This window comes from Ranitomeya imitator, chromosome 1, assembly GCF_032444005.1.
Source record: "Ranitomeya imitator isolate aRanImi1 chromosome 1, aRanImi1.pri, whole genome shotgun sequence".
In the NCBI taxonomy this organism is placed as follows: Eukaryota; Metazoa; Chordata; class Amphibia; order Anura; family Dendrobatidae; genus Ranitomeya; species Ranitomeya imitator.
Window position 1 is genome coordinate 1,206,759,366 of NC_091282.1, and position 23,336 is coordinate 1,206,782,701.

Consider the following 23,336-nt stretch of genomic DNA (forward strand, 5'->3'; position numbering starts at 1 on the left):
TCATTCCTAAACATCTTGAAATCTCAAACTCTGCCCACAATGGCAAAATTAAAAACAAAAATACAGAAAAAAAAACAAAAAAAAAAACCAAAACCAGCAAACACATAAAATAAAGTGCAAAAAAAAAGAGTAAAATAAAAGAATAATAAAAATGAAAAATAGGCGAGTCTAGTTGTCAGCTGTGGACCGACATGAGCTGCTGTGACCGGTCTCTCTGTCTGAAGCCATATCACAGGACATTGACAACGCCATTATCTTCTGATGGTTTTACAATTTTATCTTTATTCATTCATGAGCACACAGATGGGTTTTTTAGACAAAAACAATGACTTTTTTGGTCATGAAGCAGTTTTTTTTAAGCATTTCAGAAATGTTTCCCCCCTCCCCCCACCCCCCTCAAGAGCTCTCTGCAGCATTTTGATTGGACGGTGCCCAGTTTTGGATCAGATTCCATCCTGCTGACAGATTCCCTTTAAGAATGTGTTCACACTGGATCTTTTTGTTAAATTTTTGAAAAAACTCTCCAAAATCTTTGCCATGGAAATTAATTAAAGTTGAGTTTTTTCAAGAGTGTTTGAAGCAGCTTTTGAGAAGGATTTTGAACAGTTTTCGTGGAAAAAAAACTCATGAAAAAAAAAACTCCCCAAGTGTGTGTGTGGAATAAAAAAATATGAAAAATACTCTTATTTTTCACATTGGACAATTCCTATTTGCCTCCTGTGATCTGTGTGATCTTTGGGAAACCTGGTAGTAAGTGTCCAGTTTCCCTGCGCTGCCTCCACTGGTGAAATGAAGTATTACACAATTTCCATCAATGTCTAATGTGATTTGTAAAAGTCAGAAAAATTCTTTAAAAAATCCCAAACCCTTGAGAGATGTCACATACAACATCAAATAATTGCACAATGCGGGTATAATAGATGTTTCAGTGGCACCAGGCAAACATTTTTATGGGAGATCCTTTATTGATTGAGAACGGAGTCATTGATTGGTTTTCCGGATATTTCCAGATCCGTTTCTGTGTCCAGATCGTCGTTGCTCATTCACGTCGTCAATGTCACCAGCCGGATTCCTGTGCAAGGACGATCAGTCCAAGATAATAGGAGAAGCCACAGATCAGTCAAGAGAAGGTTAGAAGAGTCTCGGACCGGGGTGGATTGTCCCCGATTCCCACATATCTACATATATTTACAGGTCAGCATCACTGATGGCCACATTGTGACAATCCTCTTCTGTACACGGTCAGGATACATGACGGATGGGAGGCTTTTATTTCTTTACTTTGGAGAACTGTGAAGAAATAAGAAATGAAAAAGAATCAATGAAACAATCAATCAGGAATGTCGGTGTCGCCTCTAGATCCTCCCCTCTCCATAGAACTGAATAAGCACCAACTGTCGTCTGCTGTCTGAGGAATGGAAATCTGAACTCACCGAAGACACAGAAAGATGAATCCGAGACGACAGAGAAGAAGATTTCTCTGATCGCAAAAATGACAAAGTTACTGATTTTTTTTCCTCTTGGTATCTGTTTTGAACTGTATTTCTGTTATGCTGTAATGTCTATTGTCTGTACAAGTCCCCTCTATAATGTAAAGTGCTGCAGAATATGTTGGCCCTATAGAAATAAAATTATTTATTATTATTATTATTATTTTTATTATTATTATTATGTGTGCTATTATCTTCTATCTATCTATTATCCATCTATTTATTATTTATTATCTATCTATCTATTATCTATCTATCATCTATTATCTATTATCATCATCTATTATCTATTTATCTATCTATCTATCTATCTATTATCTATCTATTATCTATCTATTATCTATCTATCTATTATCTATCTATCATCTATCTATTATCTATTTATCTATTATCTATCTATTATCTATATATTATCTATTTATCTATCTATCTATCTATCATCTATTATCTATCTATCTATTATCTATCTATCATCTATCTATTATCTATTTATCTATTATCTATCTATTATCTATATATTATCTATTTATCTATCTATCTATCTATCTATCATCTATTATCTATCTATTATCTATCTATTATCTATCTATCTATTATCTATCTATCATCTATCTATTATCTATCTATCTATTATCTATCTATTATCTATCTATTATCTATCTATCTATTATCTATCTATCATCTATCTATTATCTATTTATCTATTATCTATCTATTATCTATCTATTATCTATCTATTATCTATCTATTATCTATTTATCTATTATCTATCTATTATCTATCTATTATCTATCTATTATCTATTTATCTATTATCTATATATTATCTATCTATTATCTATCTATTATCTATTTATCTATCTATTATCTATCATCTATTATCATCTATCTATTATCTATCTATTTATCTGTCGATCATCTTTTTATTTCTATAACAACACGCTGATAATTATCTTATTTTCTGCCTCTTAGTTATCTCTTCACATAAGAGCGGTGATATTTGGCTTTTCTGCTGTGATAATGTCGGTGGGTTTGGGGCAGGTCCCTGCCATCATCCAGGTGGCACGGCGAGTGGCAGCCATATTTGTGGTTACTTCATAAGCTTCTGGCAGATAGCCGGGAGCGGACAGGATGGAGCTGACATTGTCCGCCGTCTCTACGATGAATTTTATACCGAGGTGTCGTTATGTGGGGTGATCACCGTATAGATGATATCTGTGATTATGTGGGAGCGTGCCCCTCGCAGCACATGGGTGTGGAATACCCCTTTAATTTCAGGGTGTCTGTCCTGACCATAGAGAAATATGAGGATGGTGTCTGGGGAAGCCATCATGTGTCTGATACCAGGGAGCAGATGATATCGGGATGTCGCATACACAGTGTTTGTTGTCGCTGTTGTGGCTTCTCTGTGGTTTTATGCCCGGTTATCAGATCGCGCTCATGACACGTTGTCACCACAAGCACAAAACACTTACTACTTTCTGAAGTACATGTATGTCCTCCGGTACACGCCTGCAACACAGAAAAATACAATATAGGTTACTACACATCACAACACAGACTGTCATATTAATGCCGCCTAACCGTGCACAGCTACGTAACACTACTGCATAGCAGCGCAGCAGCGCCCCCTAGTGGTGACCTAATCACTAAACACTATGATAACTCTAGAATGAAACCTCTTGGTGACAGATGAACCTCAGCACCCTCCTGATTTCCTGTTCTTTTCCATGTTTGTCACACTTCAATGCTTCCGATCACCAAACAAATTTAACCCCTTAACCCCCGGAGCTTTTTTTTTCAGTTTAGCGTTTTCGTTTTTCGCTCACTTCCTTCCCAGAACCATATCTTTTTTATTTTTTTGTTAATATGGCCATATGAGGGCTTATTTTTTGTGGGACGAGTTGTACTTTTGAACGACACCATTGTTTTTCCCATGTCGTGTACTAGAAAACGGGAAAAAATTTGATGCGGTGAAATTGCAAAAAAAGTGCAATCCCACACTTGTTTTTTGTTTGGCTTTTTTGCTAGGTTCCCTAAATGCTAAAACTGACCTGATATTATGATTCTCCAGGTCATTACGAGTTCATAGACACCAAATATGTCTAGGTTACTTTATATCTAAGTGGTGAAAAAAAATTCCAAACTTTGCTTAAAAACCAAAAACAAAAAAAAGCCCATTTTTCCAAGAAACATAGCGCCTCCATTTTTCGTGATCTGGGGTCGGGAGGGGTTTATTTTTTGCGGGCCGAGCTGATATTTTTAATGACACCACTTTCGTGCAGATACGATCTTTTGATCGCCCGTTATTGCATTTTAATGAAATGTCGCGGCGACCAAAAAAATGTAATTCTGGCGTTTTTAATTTTTTCTTGCTGCACCATTTAGTGATTAGGTTAATGCTTTTTTATATTGATAGATCGGGCGATTCTGAACGCGGCGATACCAAGTATGTGGAGGTTTTTTATTGTTTTATTTTGAAAGGAGCGAAAGGGATTTGAACTTTTTGATTTGAACTTTTATTTTTTTTTCATATTTCTTAAAACATTTTTTTTTTAACTTTTGCCATGCTTCAATAGCCTCCATGGGAGGCTGGAAGCTGGCATAGCCTGATCGGCTCTGCTACATAGGAGCGATGCATAGATCGCTCCTATGTAATACATTTACTGCATTGCTATGAGCGCCGACCACAGGGTGGCGCTCACAGCAATCTGATATCAACAACCATAGAGGTCTTCAGGAGACCTCTGGTTGTTATGCCAATGCACCGCTGACCCCCGATCACGTGACAGGGGTCAGCGGTGTGTGTATTTCCGGCCCGATGGCCGGAAGCGCTTGTTAAATGCCAGTGTCAGCGTTTGACAGCGGCATTTAACTAGTTATTAGCGGCGGGTGGATTGCGATTCCATCCGTCACTATTGTGGACACATGTCAGCTGTACAAAACAGCTGACAAATCCAGTCTTTGATGCGGGCTCACCGCTGGAGCCTGCATCAAAGCGGGGTTCTTTCATCGGATGTACTATTCCGTCCGAGGTCAGAAAGGGGTTAAATATTAGACAAAGATAACACAAGTAACCACAAAATGCAGTTTATAAATTAAGGTCTTTATTATAAAGGGGAAAAAGAAATCCAAACCTACAGGGCCCTGTGTGATAAAGTGATTGCCCCCTAAACCTAATAACTGGTTGGGCCGCCTTTAGCACTAACAACTACAATCCAGCATTTGAGATCACTGACAATGAGTCTTTTACAACGCTCTAGAGGAATTTTGGCCACTCCTCGTTAAAGAATTGTTATAATTCAGCAACATTGGAGGTTTCTGAGCATGAATCACCTTTTTAAGGTTCATTCCTCAGCATCTCAATTGGATTAAGGTCAGGACTTTGACTTGGCCACTCCATAGTCTTAATTTTGTTTCTCTTAAGCCATTTAGAGAGTAACACCACTGCCTGCATCCCTGCATGGCTTCCCATCCCCCACCATGCAGGGACACCGACGTAGTCATCACCCCAGGCTGTGCAGCGAGCTCCTTGTCCTTTGCTTGCTGTGCGCAGTGAGGTCATGGTCCTCTGCTTCCTGTGCATGCTTAAGGTATTCATGCGTGCACATTCTGATTCTAAAAGAGACAGTGTTTGCATTCCTAATGTGTCCCCAAACTATTGCTGAGAGGCATTTGGTACTTAAGGCACCTCCACCCGTTGGCAGGTGCCTGAGCAATAATCTCTTTCAGTGTGTGTGCAACTTCTGAGTTGCCAGGTCCTTTCCTGTTTCTGCTACCCTGGGGGCTGCATATCCGGGGCTGAAACCTCTGATCTTTCCTGTTTCTGTCACCCTGGGGGCTCAATACCTAGGCCTGAACCAAGAATCTGTACCTGTATCTGATCTTTCCTGTTTCCGACACTCTGGTGGCTGATACTCAGGCCTGAACCATGTACCTGTGACTGTCCTTGTCTGAATTAGGACCAATCCCTGAACCTGTTTGTATCTAAGTCTGGATCTTTTTCTAAATTTCCTGTGTTTGAATCTGTACCTATCTCTAAAACCTTCAGTGTCTGAACCTGAACCTTTTATCTGTTGCCTCTGTGCAACATTAGTTGTTTGTGTGTACTCATGCTATTTCAATGTAAGTACCTTGCAGGAGTCTGGCTCTGGCTGTCCTGCGTGTATCTGTCCTTGTCTGAACTGGGACCTACCTACTCATTCCTGTTTTCTAGTCGTACCTGCTAGTGACCCAGTTCTTCATGAAGCTGTTCCTGTCTGAACTTTATCCGGCACCTGCTTGCCTGTATATAAGTTGTGTTTGCCAGCATCACCATATCTCGATGAGAGACAGCTGCCATGTGACCGAGGTCAGTCCTTGTGTAGCACCTGGTCACGCCAACCCGGACTCTCCTCGGATTGCGGCACTGTCTGTTGCAGTGCATCTGGAGTCAGTCTTGGGGAGGCACTTAGTCATTCCCCTCCAGGCTTTCCTCGGTCCACACCACAGTGGGACCACAATCCATGCTTGCGCTAAACAGTCTGAGCATGAGCGTAACACAGAGATGGACTTGCTGTTGTGTTTTGGAATAATGTCTTGCTGCATAACCCAAGTACGCTTCAGCTTGAGGTCCCGAACAGATGGCCGGACATTCTCCTTCCAGATTTTTTGGTAGACAGCAGAATTTATGGTTCCATTTACCACGGAAAGTCTTCCAGGTCCTGAAGCAGCAAAACAGTCCCAGACCATCACAGTACCACCACCATATTTTACTGTTGGTATGATATTCCTTTTATGAAGTGTTTATGTACTGGGACATACACCTTCCAAAAAGTTCAGCTTTTGTGTCGTCAGTCCATAGAGAATTCTTCCAAAAGTCTTGGGGATTATCAAGATGATTTCTTGCAAAACTGACATGAGCCTTTATATTTTTATTGCTTAACAGTGGTTTTCATCTTGGAACTCTGCCATTCATGGCATTTTTGCCCACTCTTTCTTATGGTGGAGTCATGAACACTGACCTTAGCTGAGGCAAGTGAGGCCTGCAGTTCTTTGAATGTTTTAGTGAGGTCTTTTATGACCGCTTGGATGAATTTTTGTTGCGCTCTTGAGGTAATTTTGGATGACGGGCCACTTCTGGGAAAGTTCACTACTGTTCCATGTTTTCACCATTTGTGGATAATTTCTCTCACTGTGGTTCGCTGGAGCCCCAAAACTTGAGAAATGGCTTTATAACAAGTGATGAGCGAATATACTCATTACTTGAGATCTCGAGCATGCTCGGGGGTCCTCCGAGTATTTTTTAGTGCTCGGAAATTGCTGCAGCTGAATGATTTACATCTGTTAGCCAGCATAAGTACATGTGGGGATTCCCTAGCAACCAGGCAACCCCCACATGTACTTATGCTGGCTAACAAATGTAAATCATTCAGCTGCGGCAATAAAAACTAAATTTCCGAGCACTAAAAAATACTCGGAGGACACCTGAGCGTGCTCAGGAAATCTCGAGTAACGAGTATATTCACTCATCACTATTTATAACCTATTACAGACTAATAAGTCTCATGTACTTTGTTTCTCATTTTTTCCTAAATTTCTTTTGATTTCAGCATGATGTCTAGCTTTTGAGGAACTTTGGTCTACTTCTTTTTATCAGGCAGGTCCTATTTAAGTGATTTCTTGATTGAGAACAGGTGTGTCAGTAATCAGGCCTGGGTGTGGCTAGGCAATTTGAACTCTGCTTCCCAAAGATGTGATAAACCACAGTTTTAAGAAGGATGGGTGGCAATCACTTTTTTCACACAGGGCCCTGTGGGTTTGGATTTTTAATTATAAAGACCTTCATTTAAAAATTGCATTTTGTGATTACTTGTGATATCTTTATCTAATATTTACATTTGTTTAGTGATCTGAAGCATTTAATTGTGACAAACATACGAAAGAATAGGAAATCGGGAAGGGAGCAAACACTTTTTCACACTAGTGTTTATAGAATCATAGAATTATAGAATGTTAGAGTTGGAAGGGACCTCCTGGGTCATCTGGTCCAACCCCCTGCTCAAAGCAGGATTCACTAAACCATCCCAGACAGATGTCTGTCCAGCCTCTGTTTGAAGACTTCCATTGAAGGAGAACTCACCACCTCTTGTGGCCGCCTGTTCCACTCATTGATCACCCTCACTGTCAAAAAGTTTTTTCTAATATCTAATCTGTGTCTCCTCCCATTCAGTTTCATCCCATTGCTTCTAGTCTTTCTTTGTGCAAATGAGAATAAAGATTTTATGTGTATTTCTAAATGTCCGGACAGTGTGACCACTTTTTGTGGAAAGCTGAAGGAATTAGTATAATATAAAAATAGTGATATGACTGAGTAATATTGTCGCTTGGGCTTACAGGGGGACGCAATAGAAATACACATGAAAAATAACACTGTGGCCAAACACACAGGACCTCATATTTGGGTACTGAGTCTAGTAATGGCATGGGGTTAAATGTGTAATCAAAAAAATGGCCTAATGTTTAAATCAAATTTTTGGTTGAATTAATTTTTGTTTTTTAATTTACAAATCACGATCTACATAAAAAATGCTAATGTATTGTGATTTTCACATTGGCCACTAAGGAGGAGGAGGTGAGCTGTGATATCACCTATTGTGAATGGTGGATCCTGTGTTATCTACTGTATATAGAGGTGTTATCAGTCATTGTACAGGAGGAGGAGGTGAGCTGTGACATCACCTATTGTGAATGGTGGATCCTGTGTTATCTACTGTATATAGAGGTGTTATCAGTCATTGTACAGGAGGAGGAGGTGAGCTGTGACATCATCTATTGTGAATGGTGGATCCTGTGTTATCTACTGTATATAGAGGTGTTATCAGTCATGGTACAGGAGGAGGAGGAGAGCTGTGACATCGCCTATTGTGAATGGTGGATCCTGTGTTATCTACTGTATATAGAGGTGTTATCAGTCATTATACAGGAGAAGGAGGTGAGCTGTGACATCGCCTATTGTGAATGGTGGATCCTGTGTTATCTACTGTATATAGAGGTGTTATCAGTCATTGTACAGGAGGAGGAGGAGAGCTGTGACATCACCTATTGTGAATGGTGGATCCTGTGTTATCTACTGTATATAGAGGTGTTATCAGCCATTGTACAGGAGGAGGAGGAGAGCTGTGACATCGCCTATTGTGAATGGTGGATCCTGTGTTATCTACTGTATATAGAGGTGTTATCTGTCATTGTACAGAAGGAGGAGGTGAGCTGTGACATCACCTATTGTGAATGGTGGATCCTGTGTTATCTACTGTATATAGAGATGTTATCAGTCATTGTGCAGGAGGAGGAGAGCTGTGACATCGCCTATTGTGAATGTTGGATCCTGTGTTATCTACTGTATATAGAGGTGTTATCAGCCATTGCACAGGAGGAGGAGGTGAGCTGTGACATCACCTATTGTGAATGGTGGATCCTGTGTTATCTGCTGTATATAGAGATGTTATCAGTCATTGTACAGGAGGAGGAGGAGAGCTGTGACATCGCCTATTGTGAATGGTGGATCCTGTGTTATCTACTGTATATAGAGGTGTTATCAGTCATTGTACAGGAGGAGGAGGAGAGCTGTGACATCACCTATTGTGAATGGTGAATCCCATGTTATCTACTGTATATAGAGGTGTTATCAGTCACTGTACAGGATGAGGAGGAGGTGAGCTGTGACATCACCTATTGTGAATGGTGGATCCTGTGTTATCTACTGTATATAGAGGTGTTATCAGTCATTGTACAGGAGGAGAAGGTGAGCTGTGACATCCGCTATTGTGAATGGTGGATCCTGTGTTATCTACTGTATATAGAGGTGTTATCAGTCATTGTACAGGAGGAGGAGGTGAGCTGTGACATCACCTATTGTGAATGGTAGATCCTGTGTTATCTACTGTATATAGAGGTATTATCAGTCATTATACAGGAGGAGGAGGTGAGCTGTGACATAACCTATTGTGAATGGCGGATCCTGTGTTATCTACTGCAGGGGTCCCCAACTCCAGTCCTCAAGGCCCACCAAAAGGTCATGTTTTCAGGATTTCCTTTGCATTGCACAGGTGATGCAATTATTACCTGGGCAAGGCTAAGGAAATCCTGAAAACATGACATGTTGGTGGGCCTTGAGGACTGGATTTGGGGACCCCTGATCTACTGTATATAGAGGTGTTATCAGTCATTATACAGGAGGAGGAGGTGAGCTGTGACATCACCTATTGTGAGTGGTGGATCCTGTGTTATCTACTGTATATAGAGGTATTATCAGTCATTGTACAGGAGGAGGAGGTGAGCTGTGACATCCCCTATTGTGAATGGTGGATCCTATGTTATCTACTGTATATAGAGGTATTATCAGTCATTTATACAGGAGGAGGAGGTGAGCTGTGACATAACCTATTGTGAATGGTGGATCCTGTGTTATCTACTGTATATAGAGGTGTTATCAGTCATTGTACAGGAGGAGGCGGTGAGCTGTGACATCACCTATTGTGAATGGTGGATCCTGTGTTATCTACTATATATAGAGATGTTATCAGTCATTGTACAGGAGGAGGAGGTGAACTGTGACATCACCTGTTGTGAATGGTGGATCCTGTGTTATCTACTGTATATAGAGATGTTATCAGTCATTGTACAGGAGGAGAAGGTGAGCTGTGATATCACCTATTGCGAATGGTGGATCCTGTGTTATCTATTGTATATAGAGGTGTTATCAGTCATTGTACAGGAGGAGGAGGTGAGCTGTGACATCACCTATTGTGAATGATGGATCCTGTGTTATCTACTGTATATAGAGGTGTTATCAGTCATTGTACAGGAGGAGGAGGTGAGCTGTGACATCACCTATTGTGAATGATGGATCCTGTGTTATCTACTGTATATAGAGGTGTTATCAGACATTGTACAGGAGGAGGAGGTGAGCTGTGACATCACTTATTGTGAATGGTGGATCCTGTGTTATCTATTGTATATAGAGGTGTTATCAGTCATTGTACAGGAGGAGGAGTGAGCTGTGATATCACCTATAGTGTATGGTGGATCTTGTGTTATGTACCGTGTATAGATGTAAGGGGTAATAAAGACCCTCCTGTATAAATGACAGTAGGTACCTATATTGATGTTTAATGTCATGTTTTACCTTTGTATAGTGTTATTGTAAATTTCTCCTAATGTACGGTTTGTATTCATTGTCCTTCCACTGTATATAGATGTAATGCCTTATTATAGGGAAAGTGTAGTGCCCTAGTTGGTCCACTAGATGGGGCGGAGAGTATGCTCAGTGTAAATAGTTAATGTAGGAGGGGCTAACTGCGGTTAAGCGGTGAGCATCCGGCATTTTCTGTCAGTTGGGCTTAGTAGCCCTGACAGTGCAGTCAGCCCCGTCACGTTAAAGGCAACAGCCCAGCCGATCAGGGCCTGAGGGCCAAAGGTTCCAGCAGCATAGAGTGCAGTTGTCAGGACAGGCTGAATAAGACAGTTGGCAGCCATTACAGTATCACAGATCGTACAGAATGCGACAGCTTGCTGTGTGGGCATATGCCCTGTGGTCTGAGGATAAGCAGACAGGAGGGTTCTCAAAGGTGGTGAAACTGGACAGCAAGGATGCTGTGAAGCTGACCGGGATGGCACGACCCGGGAACGTGCTGAAAGGTGACAGTCCGGAGGATGAAAGGAAAGAAACAGCAGGCATGCTGACAGAGAACAGTGATACTTCTGTGATGGGAGACCAGGGCGCGTCTGTCCCGTTTACCTCAGCCACGACTACCACCCTGGCCGACCCTTACAGAGAGGTTTCTCCTCATTCTGTTCCCGCCTGTGATGGTGAAGTCTCCTGTACACAGTGACACGTATGAGTCTAGTATTAGGCCTAGTGCACAGTGTGAAGATTGCAAGATGTTTTTTCACTTTTTGAAATCGATAGTGATGTGAAAAATTGAAACGGTAGAAAATACATTTGCCATAAAATCGGACTTAATAGATAATTTTTTGATGACTCATTTCATTTTTCTCTAAGTGGTCCAGACCAGAGCCGGGGAGATGGTCACTATCCCCGGTGGTCTATGGAAATGAAGGGGTACGTGTCAATTTTCCTGGTGGTCTAGGGCTAATGTTAGTATCCCTGGTGGTCTGAAAAGGTCATTTTGCCCCTGTACCGCCACACTGACACCCATCGGCACCTCTGGCTGGTGATGGACACGGTATATCCATCGCACTGCACTATATATACACATATCTGTGTTGTATGGATACAGCAGGAGAAGACTTACGGTATGTATGAGAGGCCAGCAAGTATAGGCCGATCATGAGCACGACGGCCAATCCTGACAGAGGGGCCCAGACCACCGCGCTGCAGCTCACACCTAAGCACAACATGAAAGCATTGCGGGATTATGTCACAGGAGATAATTTGAATATTACAGTGATATCAACATTTATCTAAACATTAATGAAATTTTGTGCTGATTAATGTCATAATGTTTCATTCAAATGTTCGGAGCGCCGAATCTGCAGCACTGGTAAAGACACAAAGAAACTGACTACCTGCAGCCGCCACTAGGGGGAGCGTAGGAGCTGACTGCATACAGATAGACATAGAACTCAGTAATAGAATGCTATGCAGTAAGCTCCGGCGCGCCCCCTGGTGGTGGCATCATCGGAGGATCAAGCCGTCCACAACTGTCCATGTCTACACATGGCTCCAGGCGCTTAAAGCAGGATAAAAGTTCAAGTGGAACCAGAGTAACATGGCAAGGGAGGAAGGCTCTGGAAATAATGTCATCTCTTATTACTGTGCCAGACTGACTAATTGGTTGGGGTCCCCATTAAGACCGCCCAATGCCCACCTCCATCCTTCATTCTCTGACTGCAGAACATTGCAAGTCTCCAAGCCCTACCCTAAAATAAAGATAATCTCTATGTATTATCATTTACCTGGTAGAGATGTCTTAGAGATTTTCTTGCATTTACATTTTTTTACATTTTCTTGCTTCTTTTTAGTCATCTTTGGCTTTATTGTTGTAGGTAGAGAATCAACTGCAAAATAAAAGAAATGCAGCTTATATATAGCAGCCATGACAGATAGATAGAGAGATAGAAAGGATAGATTTGGAGGGAGATCTATGTCCCGCCCATAGATCTTGACAGCTCATTTACATATTAAGAAAAATGTGGATTTCTCTGGAATACAACATCGGATCGCAGATATCAAGGTATCATTTTATTCATCTTTCTATGACCTACATGAGCATATAGATTGTTTAGGAAGGTTCATCCTACTGACAGATTCCCTTCAAGCTCTACTTGAAGGGCACAATTCAGCACAAAATATTATATAAGAAACCAGAAAATATTAGTGAAACCTCAGCAGTAAAGTGTTGTTTTTTTTAATAAAACAAACAAACTGAAGATTTGTCCTGTCCTGAATCAGACATACAAACTATTTACTTAAATGTGTAATACTTTATTTGTCCTGTGGTGGCGCTACAGAAATACTTGAACACTTACTACTCAATTGGTTGGAGCTGGCCTCGGGGGTTCTCAGCTGGAAGGCACTTTGGCCTCGATTCATCAAAGATTTTAGATAAAAAAGTGGCATGAAAAGCCACAACATTTTGAAGCAGCTTGGAGTTGAAGCAAAATTAGGCAACTTTTGGCATTTTCACACCAATTTCTCAATCTGTGGCTCAGCGGGGACACGGAGGGACACTATGATACAGCTTATCTAATTCATGGCATTCACTACTCAAGCTTTCTACTGGAGTAGAGCTCTGATCTGGTCTGACATGTATAATCTGAATTTATAGAGAAGAATCACTCACCGACCCTCAGCCTCGTCCCATTTCCAAACACATACTCGTGTTTGAGCGATGTTCCGACCATACAGTAGTAGACACCGCTATCGGAATGATCCAGGTTGGCTATGATCAAGGTGAAATAATCTTGAAATTGGGTTCTTTTCATTTTGAACTTTTCTGGTTTAATTTTGTTCCCGTAGGAAGCTTTGCCCAATTGACTTGTTGAGCTAACGATGAACTCCAAGTCTTCATTGTTCTCGAGCTTTCGATACCAGTAAAGTCCCAGATTTTCCATGGATACTTCCTTGACAGTACAAGAAATTTCTACCACTTGATTAACTAATTGGATCATAGATGATGGACTTTGGATTAGTAACGCAGATAATGAATGAACCCCTGCATGAAGAGAGAAGACGAGGAGAACATGAAGGACAAGCCCAGTGTGATGGTCCACATGCTGTTAACTATCGGGCATAGACACAAAAACATTTGGGAAAAGTAATTGTTGAGGACATCTTCTACAGCACTTAGGTAGAAGACATCCTAACATCATTTAAAACGATTTTCCATAAAGTTGTTCCTAAATGCTTTTTGGATGTCTTTTTTTTTTGGCTGAGCCTTTTTCAGTATTTTCAGAGCAAACACTGAGCAGGAACCTCCAAGTTTATGAGGAATTTGAGATTTGGAGAGATCCCACACAGTTTATGCTACAAAAACTCATTAAAAATCTGTGTGGAACTCCCAAATGTTTTAAAAACTTTTGAGGTTTTAAAGATTTTGGAGAGCCTTTGCTACAAAAAACCTAAGGGTATGTCCATGCTGAGTTCTCGGAGTGGAATCTCCCAAAATTTTGAGGAGTTTCGTGTTCTTGGGAAGGATTTTGGAGAGCTTCTGCTCCAAAAACTCAGCACAAAGAGCTGGTATTCCCCTTCGTTGGGTCCAGTGCCGGTTCTCCACTGATGCCCCGGCCTCCAATTACTGAGCTGCACGGCTCTGCGGATGAAGACCTCCTTCGTTACCATCTTGGCTCTGCTATGCCCAGCCATACAGTAGGCTAGCCTTCAGAAGAGACCATGATGGGTGCTCTGTATATACTGCAATCTTTTCCCACAAATCAGGTCTTAAACTTATCCCTTCCCCCACAGAAGCCAATTTTCGTTTTTTTTTTAATCTTTTTCTTTTTATTTCTCCTCATAACTTTTTTCAATTTTTCCATTGACATAGCTTCCAGAGGGCTTATTTTCCTCTATGTGAGTTGTAGTTTTTAATAACATTATTAATTTTTACTATATAATGTACTGGGAAACAGGAGAAATGTGTACAATTGATTTAATCGCAAAAAAAAAGTAATTTTGCCATTGAATTTGGATACTGTTCACATGTGTGTTTTTTTTTGTGATAAAAATTTATGATTTTTTATGTCAGTACAATTACGGCAAAACCAAGCTTGTATAATTTTTTTTTGTTGTTGTTTATTTTAAGAAAAAACAAACAAAATTAATTTGTGTCACTGTTTTGTGAGAACCAAAACTTTTCTCCTTCCTATTAATGAAGCTGTGTGAGGTTGTTTGATTGATATAATTTGGGGTGCATTTTGATCAGTTTTTATTTTATTTATTATTTTATCAAGGTATGGTTGTAAAAAAAAAAAGTGTGCCGATTTTTTTTTTTTTTCTTTTTGCTTTACAACATTTATCGTACGGGTCAAATAATTTTAATAGCTGTAAGAAACTCATCACTAATGTGCAGCCCCCCAGTCACTGTGGTATTGCAGTATATAGAATAAGCTATCACAGGTTCAAGTCCCTTATGGGAACTAATAAAAAAAATAAGCGTACAGTATGCTAAAAAATAAAAACGTTAAAACAAAAACTTATCACCAATTTTTTAAAAAAAATATACAAAAAAGAAATAAAAATACAAACAGATTTGATATTCGTCTGTCCGTAAAGGTCCTACCTACAAAAATATAAAATAATTTATCTCATTAGGCAAACGGCATAAAGAAAAAAATCAAAATGCCAAAATTACCTATATGTGACCTTCACTTCACCCCAAAAAATGCAATAAAAAGCAATCAAAGCCTCTTGTAAAACAAATATGGTGCAAATAAAAACTAACGCTCAGCACTAAAACGCCCCGAATCCCTCACATAGCTCCATTGTTAGTGAAATTGGTTTTGGTTCTTGGAAAATGGTGGCACAAAACATTTTTTTTTGCAAAAATTTTTAAGGCACAAAAATAATAAAGTTATTTTCTAAAGTAGGGTACAAAGGAGATATTGTAACACGATCAACACCTCCATTGATTGCCGGTATAGAAAGTGAGAGCTCAGAGCTTGGTGTTAGTCATTGCTGGGGGGAGATCTGTTTTACCTCTGACTCCTACATGGATGGAAGCCCCGTGTTCTGTTTTATATACGTCACTTAATATGATTCATGGAGAATAACAGCGAGGTTTCCCTGCAAAGTCTCCGCTAAGTTAGAATGGAAAAAAATATTTATCTTTTTTAGCATATTATTACAATTTTTTTCCCCAAAATACTTTATATATTTATTAATATATTTTATATATTTTTTTTACTGTTGCATTGTGGCATTTTATCTGAAACTCATATACATAGAAATAGCATGATTTCCATACTGCTTGATGTCAGGACTCGGCAAAACACCCCGCAAAATAGTTATTTATGGGGTCTGGTACCATTATTACATCCGAGTTCGGACCATGATGCACGGACTGGCTGCAGGTCTTCTGACTCAGGCTTGATATGCCTGTGAGGCCGGGATTACACATGCGAGAAACACGGCCGAGTCTCGCATGCTAATACCCAACCCTGCTGCCTGCACTCTGGAGCGGAGCGTGTGGCCGCAGAGCAATACATGGAGCCGCACGGAGTGCAGGTGGCAGGGCTGGGTATTAACATGCGAGACTCGGCCATGCATGCGTGATCCCGGCCTAAGGCTGTCAAGATAGAGTGAAGGAATGCCATGGGTGGTCTGTGCATCAGTCTGTGAATGATAAATGTATGATTCTGGGCCTAAGGGCTTGTTTCCATTTGCGAGAAACACGTCCGTGTCTCGCATGTGGAAACGAAGCTCTGGTGCCGGCACTCCGTAGCGGAGCGTGCGGCTGCATGTGTTGCTATGCGGCCGCACGCTCCGCTCCGGAGTGCCGGCACCAGAGCTTCGTTTCCACATGCGAGACACGGACGTGTTTCTCGCAAATGGAAACAAGCCCTAAGGGTGCAGTCAGGTGCCCGTATAACATGGACGACGAACGCATCGCAATGCTTGGACTGGCCGGTCAGCTATTCTGACCCGAGTGTGACAGCACGTATTGCTTTGCAGCTGTCAAAATCAGGTCAGAAAAGCCGGTGGCCTGTCCGAGAATTGAGATTCGATCGTTGTCTGTGTTCACCCGGCAGTGCCAGAACCTGACGGATTTGTACTTAGCTCCGTGGCACCAGCTGGTGTCGAACTTCTGAAAAGTTTACAGGACTTTTTCCAAGCATTTATTCTTACAAGTCCCTTTTCACAAGACTGGCACATACTCTATGATATTTGGATGGCGTGTCATCTGTCCAGGCGATGCTGACTATCAAGTTAGAGTTTTCTAAGATTCCTTGTGTGGCTTTCGCTAGGTTTCTCCTCTCCAGTTATAGTTCAAATTGCAGAAAAAAAGATGAATGTGATGATAGAACAAGCCAACAACAACAAAAACGCCAACTAAGCCGCTTAAGAAAAAAGACCATGAGCTTTTTTCTGATGCGGCTTCGCCTACAAAAACCTTGGCCGATGTGCTGGCGCATTAAAGAACACATAGCCTAAAACTATGTTTATATAGATTTTTTTGAAACAATCAAAAATTGGATTTTTTCACGTGTACCCCTTCATGAAATTCTTTATTTTTTAGCAAAGATTTTGGAGGAGATTTTCTTTTCCTGGAACATTTTTACAGCTTTTTCTTTGGACGGTGCCTAGCTTGGAGTGGATGTGTTCACAACTAAGTCTTTTTACTCAGCTTTTGGAGTGGAAATTGGCTATGTACACACAGAGTTCATCCTAATCCTTCTACAGATCTCAAAACTTCTCAAAAACTGATCAGTTTTTGCTCCGACAACTCAACAAAAAGTCTCCGTGTTCTCATACTCACTGGACAGAAACTCTTCAAAATCCTTCTCAAAAAAACGAAAAACTCCTTCAAAACGTGGAATTTTTTGCTCAATTTTCAATCTGAAAACTCAGCAAAAAGATCACAAATGTGAACACATGCTAAAACCTCTTCATGCTCAAAAATCTCTTCACGTGAACGGCAATGTGGATTTCTTACAGAAATGAATAGGAAGAGTTTTCCATATGTTTTAAAATAATTTTTGGAGCAGATTTGTTCCAATGAAGCACCACAAAAACTCACCTAATACCGCCTGTATAGTATCACAAGCCATATACCACGATGTGCACATATACACATGTTCTGTGTAGACAGTGAGGTCCTATGGATTAATGCATGTCTAGTATCAACCAAGATTTCAGAAATTGCATGGAGGTTTTTTTTTTACTGCTGCTCTGTATTTATTCAAAGACGTAATAGTGTTGCTACTTTGAGCCCTTTATTGTACCGCTGTATGCCTCTGATTTCACACAGACATATAAAAGTGTTAGTTCCATAGAGAGCACCATGGAATAAGAATGAGGATAGAAGAACCAGAGAAGAACCTGGATATTCTGGATACAAGTGGGAAAAGCAGCAATTCTCAATGTCAGGCAGCAGCTGCAAAGCAGGAAAGGTGAAGGTTGTTAAAAAAAAGTACCACTGGCGGACACAGATATCGTCTATCTGTGTCCGCCAGTGTTTTTTTTTTTTTAAACAACCTTTCCTTTTTCAGCTTCGCAGCTGCTGCCTGACATTGAGTATTGCTGCTTTTCCCACTTGTATCTAGAATAGCCAGGTTCTTCTATGGTTCTTATATCCTCGCTCTTAGTGCAGAGACAGACTGCCGTATTTCTCGTGCGAGACATCCGTACATGAAGGCTCCTTTATAGTTAGAGCAGTGAAGCTTTAGGAAAGGAGATCTGTTAGGCCGGGGCTCACACTTGCGAGTGTTCGCGTGAGTCTCTTGTTTTAATACCCGGCACTGCCGCCGTCACTCAGGGCCGGAGTGAGCGGCTGCATGTATTTCTCTGCAGCCACACACTCCGGTCTGAACCGCAGGCGGCAGTGCCGGGTATTGATGCGTGAGTTTCTCGCATTACACTTGCAAGTGTGACCCCGACCTTAAGAGTGAAATGTCTTGGATCTTTCTATGGAGTAAGCAAGGGTCAGTCAGATTGGAGTTGCAGTCCACCGGCCATCTCCTGAGCTGGATTGACTGAGGTCGGTTTCATACATCCATGAAACGTGGACCTTTCTCGCATCGTAGAACTCGGCCTGACCCCAATGTCCTCCAACCTGAGCTAATTGCTTCATACGCTTATCTGAAGCAGTTCGCTTAGGTTGGGAGATCCGGTGGTTAATCTGAGTTTTCTGATCCACTTGGAGACCGTGTACTTGGACCATGTGAAACTGGCCTAAGGATTTGGAAATTAGGACTGTTAATCATAGGCCAAATGATCGTTGAGTTAACAGTTGACCCATTTCTACAGCCATCAATAAAGGTGACATTCATCTTAAAATATCTAACGAGTCCCGTAAACATTGGAGCACATGGCGTCCAGCTGCAGGAAATGTGAGATACTGATGCCAAAACCTTCCCTCTTAGATAACAACTTCTAAGAGTGTCTGCACAAGGACCCGCATAGTTTTTGAAGCAGAATACTGTTCAGGAAAACACTGTATTTCTTCTGAAGCGTCTTCTTCCTTATCTTTTCGTCCTTTTTAACTACAATTTTGTAGCAATTTACCCCGATTTTCTGTTATTTGTAGCTGGGGATGCAGAGTGAATTTACATAGTGTAACTTTCCTGCCACTTCTGGCGCTCTACAGCCACTGGAAAGTGGCGCTATAAGAAGTCACCATGTAGCCTCGGACTTACGGTCCCAAGTGTCGCAATTAAAATCTATTCTAGGTAGGAAATGGCCATTAAATGAGCAAGGTATATAAAAAACGCAAATTCCACTAAAAAATTAGCAAATTTCTGGGACAACAAAAAAATCAAAAATACTTCTGAGAATAATTCTTGTAGATTCTGAAAAAATGTCAAGTAAAATGAGGTAGAAAATATATTTTTTTTCAGTGTCCTGGTATCCCAATTTTTGTCACAGCTGTTTATTTGCGCCTTTGTTATGTGTTTACTGCAGTTTTTTTTTTCACTTTTTGATCTTTTGCTACAAAGTAACTTCTGACCCAGATTGATCGTCATCTGTCAACGTGAGGAGCATCTGCCCCACTTTCTAGTTTACCGAAAAGTCTTTACTTACAACCTTCATTCTCCTATAATCTCATCCATACGACAAATTTACAATTCACGCAAAGTTCTAGAATCAAATTTGGCATTTTCCATTGGATGTGGATGTTGCACATGACATTGCGGACCGAGATGGGATTGCGATGCTCGAACTGGCCGGCGGCTCTCCCCATCCTTGCACGAAAGCTGCATAGAAATATATGCAGCTCTCACGCTTGGGTCGGGAGAGCCGCCGGCCAGTCCTGAGCATTGCGATTGGATCTCGGTCCAATTTTTATGGCTGTCGGACTTATCCAGACTCACGATGGCATAAATCTGGGCTGGTGCTTGGATTACTCCTTTGAATGTGCCGGTCAGTGTTCAGCTCATCCGCAAGATGATTATATCCATTCAATCGTTGAGATTTCTGTGCAGAATTGGCAAAAAACGAGTGTGCCATTTTCGACAGCAGATTCGAAATCTGCAAGATTCCAATCAACTGAATGTTACGAAAGATGCAGCAACCTTGGTCACCATAAGCATGGGGTGCAAACTGAGGTCAGGTTTGATGCATATTTTGGCAAAAAATTTGTGCCAAAGTCCATATCAAACAATATAGAATAATGAGGATGTCTCGTGTGGTGACATTCAACATTTCCAATTCTTCCGCTCACCGTATTTAGGCCTCATGCACAAGGAAAGGTCGACACAACGGCACAATTTTATCTTTCAAAATCACGGGCACTCCAAATCCCGCCATAAAGTTCTTCCAAAAGCCACATGTTTAACCACTTTTCACAAAATTGGAAATTCTAAGCCAAATATTAATAGATCGTCTGATCATCTGTGCTCGTTTTTGATCGGTCTCATTGGTCGGGTCACGAGTGGCCCGAAAAATCGTGTCTAAATGGTAAAATCCTTTCTATTTTTATTGATTGATTCAAGCAAACAAACAAACAAACAAAAAAAAATACCCGTCTAGTTCTTGGCCATTATTATGTGACCATATAGTATTTAGGCTATAGGTGACGTTCTATTAAAAATACTACTCTTCTAGTCATAGTTGATGGCGACTAAAAAAGAAAAATAAATAAATTAAGCTCCTCGTTACCCCTATGGTTCCCACATATCCCGTAACCCTTTAATTTTCTTCTTTTTTTTGTTTTTACTTTGCAGATTTTATGGGGTTTTTTTTCTTCAGTTTTTAGGCCAATTTTAGCAAACAGCATTAAACATTCAGGGGGGAATATATCAATTAATAAAAGAATTGAAGCAAGAAAATATAATAAAATACAGAAAATTATCGAGATATCGGTGTTAAACTGTTTTCGACGTTTTAAGACCCTGCTACTGTTTATCGTCCCCCCCACCCCCCACACGATAACACCGGTTGTTGGGAAGGTGTTTTGTTTTCACTCTCAAATTGAGAGTCGCCTCAGTTTTAATATGAAGCGTAGGAGGATTTAGACTGTCATAATAATCTGCGTACATTTTTTTTTTAAATTTTGTTTAAAAATTACTTAAAAAAAACATAATTAATACGAATTCTACTAAAATAAAAAAGGCACTAAACATTTCCTTCCCCCTGCGATCGATTCGGGACTAATAAAATATGCAAAGAATTCAATTTCTGTTTCGTTTTAGCAAAACAGACGTCTAAAACTGGACTGAAGTTTTTTGAAAAAGTTTTTAAAAACTTCCTGGTCGCTCCTCCACCCGGTTCGGATAGGATCTTTACAGTCAAATAAATATTATACTCAGAGAATTTTCTCGAAAATATTTATTAAAAAATTTTTTTTTCTAAAACTAAAAGTAAATCTTTTTTTGTAAATAGTTTAGTGATTTTATTTAATAAAAATTGATAAGAACAATATATTTGCGTCTGTCGAAAAAATAAACACGGTAAAAGGTTTTCATTCCTTCTTTGCAGACTTTTGTGGCAGAATTGTAAAAGTCTGAATGTTTGTATTTTGTGCATTCATTCATTGTAGATTCCATCGCTCATCTGTTTTGTATACGTGATTTTGATATTTTTTTTTGTTCTAGTGGTAAAAAAAGGCAAATTACATTTATGTAACTGAGTATTAGAAGGTTAATGGTGACGATACTCTATGAATAAATCATTAGTTAATCGAAATCATCGCCTCCCTGTCTGACAAAGGCCCAATGTGATGTCAGAAAAGTAAAAACTTATTTTTTTATAAATAAAAATATAATAATAAAAATAATAATAATAAATAGTAATAATAATAAATAATAATTGTAATAAATTTGTAAAATGTCATATACAATATATAGATTTAAGCTATCTGAAGAGAACATTATTAACATAAAAATAGACAGAATAAAACCTGTTGGAGACCACCGCGAGCAATTAAAAGAGAAGAACCAAAAGTACAGAATAGACAAAAATTTAAAAAATTAATGTAAAAAATTGCTGTTCGTCAAAAAAAGAGTGTTTTTCAGAAAAATGTGGTTCTTTGCATACTTTTTCCCTCGATAAATGATCCATATGAGGTACATAGTTCTCTTTAGTATCCTATAAAGTTATTCCTCCATAGTTATTGGCGGCTTGGGCCCACACGAGCGTCGATCGGAGCGATCCCATTAAGAACCCTAAAGGTTGGGTTTACGGAATGGGGATGGAATTTGCACCCAGCAAGATGGCCGTTGTCAACCTAACGTGCCGTGAGGGCAAGGATCCGGACGTGCAAGGTGAAGGACGTTAGCCTAGAAGTCGGTCATGGCTCCTTTTGTGCCCTTAATTGCGCCATAAGTGATATATGAGGTATAAGGCCAGCGGCGTCACCTGAAGCTCATGGGCCCCAATGCTGAAGCTCCAACGTGGTCCCCAATTATTGCAAGTCTTTAATAGTAATGGTCTTTTTATATGAGCCAAAGGGACTTTTGGAGGTCATTAGGCTCCAGGGCCCGGGTGAGGGTGGAACCCCTGCCCCTATTGTAGGTACATCCCTGAATATGGCTCTGGTCTTATGTAGAATTGGTTTCTGTCAAAACTTAACATGAGTCAGTAAAAAAGGAAACGATCACGCTTGGCTGCCACTTATGTCCTAGATTTTTTATCACCTCATCTCTCCCCCCCATAACCGGATTACCTGTGACACAGAAACCGAAGAGAAAGAGGCAACGCGTGAGGCAGGACCCCCTCCGGCCGAGCTGCTTCATCTCTGCAGAGCACTTGGGTGTAAGACGCTCGCAGCTGATTCTGTGTAAGCCATGTACAAGCATCCTCCTCCAGACACACGTGTGCCAGCCGCAGCCAATCCCCCCGTATCACATCCTCTATCGAGAAACCAGCAAGTCACCCAGACATCCTGTAGGGGTCATTAGTGGCCATACTGGTAGGGTCAGAGGGCGTCAGGTGTGGACACATATGAAGGTCACACCACGCTCCACCATATATCATCACGTTAGTCGTTATTGGATTTATCGTATTCTAGAGGGTTTTTTACTTTGAGACTATTGGGTCTAGAAAGATGGAGGTGACGATCTCCGCAGAACCTCCTGACATCTATGTTATCCCCCCCCCCAATTCATCGTTACACTCATACAAGACCCGAAAAATGGAATTGATTTTTAAGGACAATTTATTTTTCGATACACAGCCTGGTCTAACAAT

General features: G+C 40.5%; 1 protein-coding gene across 1 annotated transcript; it reads right to left on the bottom strand.

Annotated features, from left to right (window-relative positions):
• Positions 1 to 263: 263 nt before the first annotated feature.
• CD8B (CD8 subunit beta) lies at positions 264 to 22,899 on the bottom strand. Its single transcript, XM_069745821.1, has 6 exons — positions 22,813 to 22,899; positions 13,336 to 13,707; positions 12,449 to 12,550; positions 11,785 to 11,877; positions 2,965 to 3,001; positions 264 to 1,290 (listed from the first exon to the last, which is right to left on the bottom strand). The coding sequence occupies exons 1-6, from the start codon at positions 22,880 to 22,882 to the stop codon at positions 1,278 to 1,280; spliced, it is 687 nt and encodes a 228-aa protein (XP_069601922.1). The 5' UTR covers positions 22,883 to 22,899; the 3' UTR covers positions 264 to 1,277.
• Positions 22,900 to 23,336: the final 437 nt, after the last annotated feature.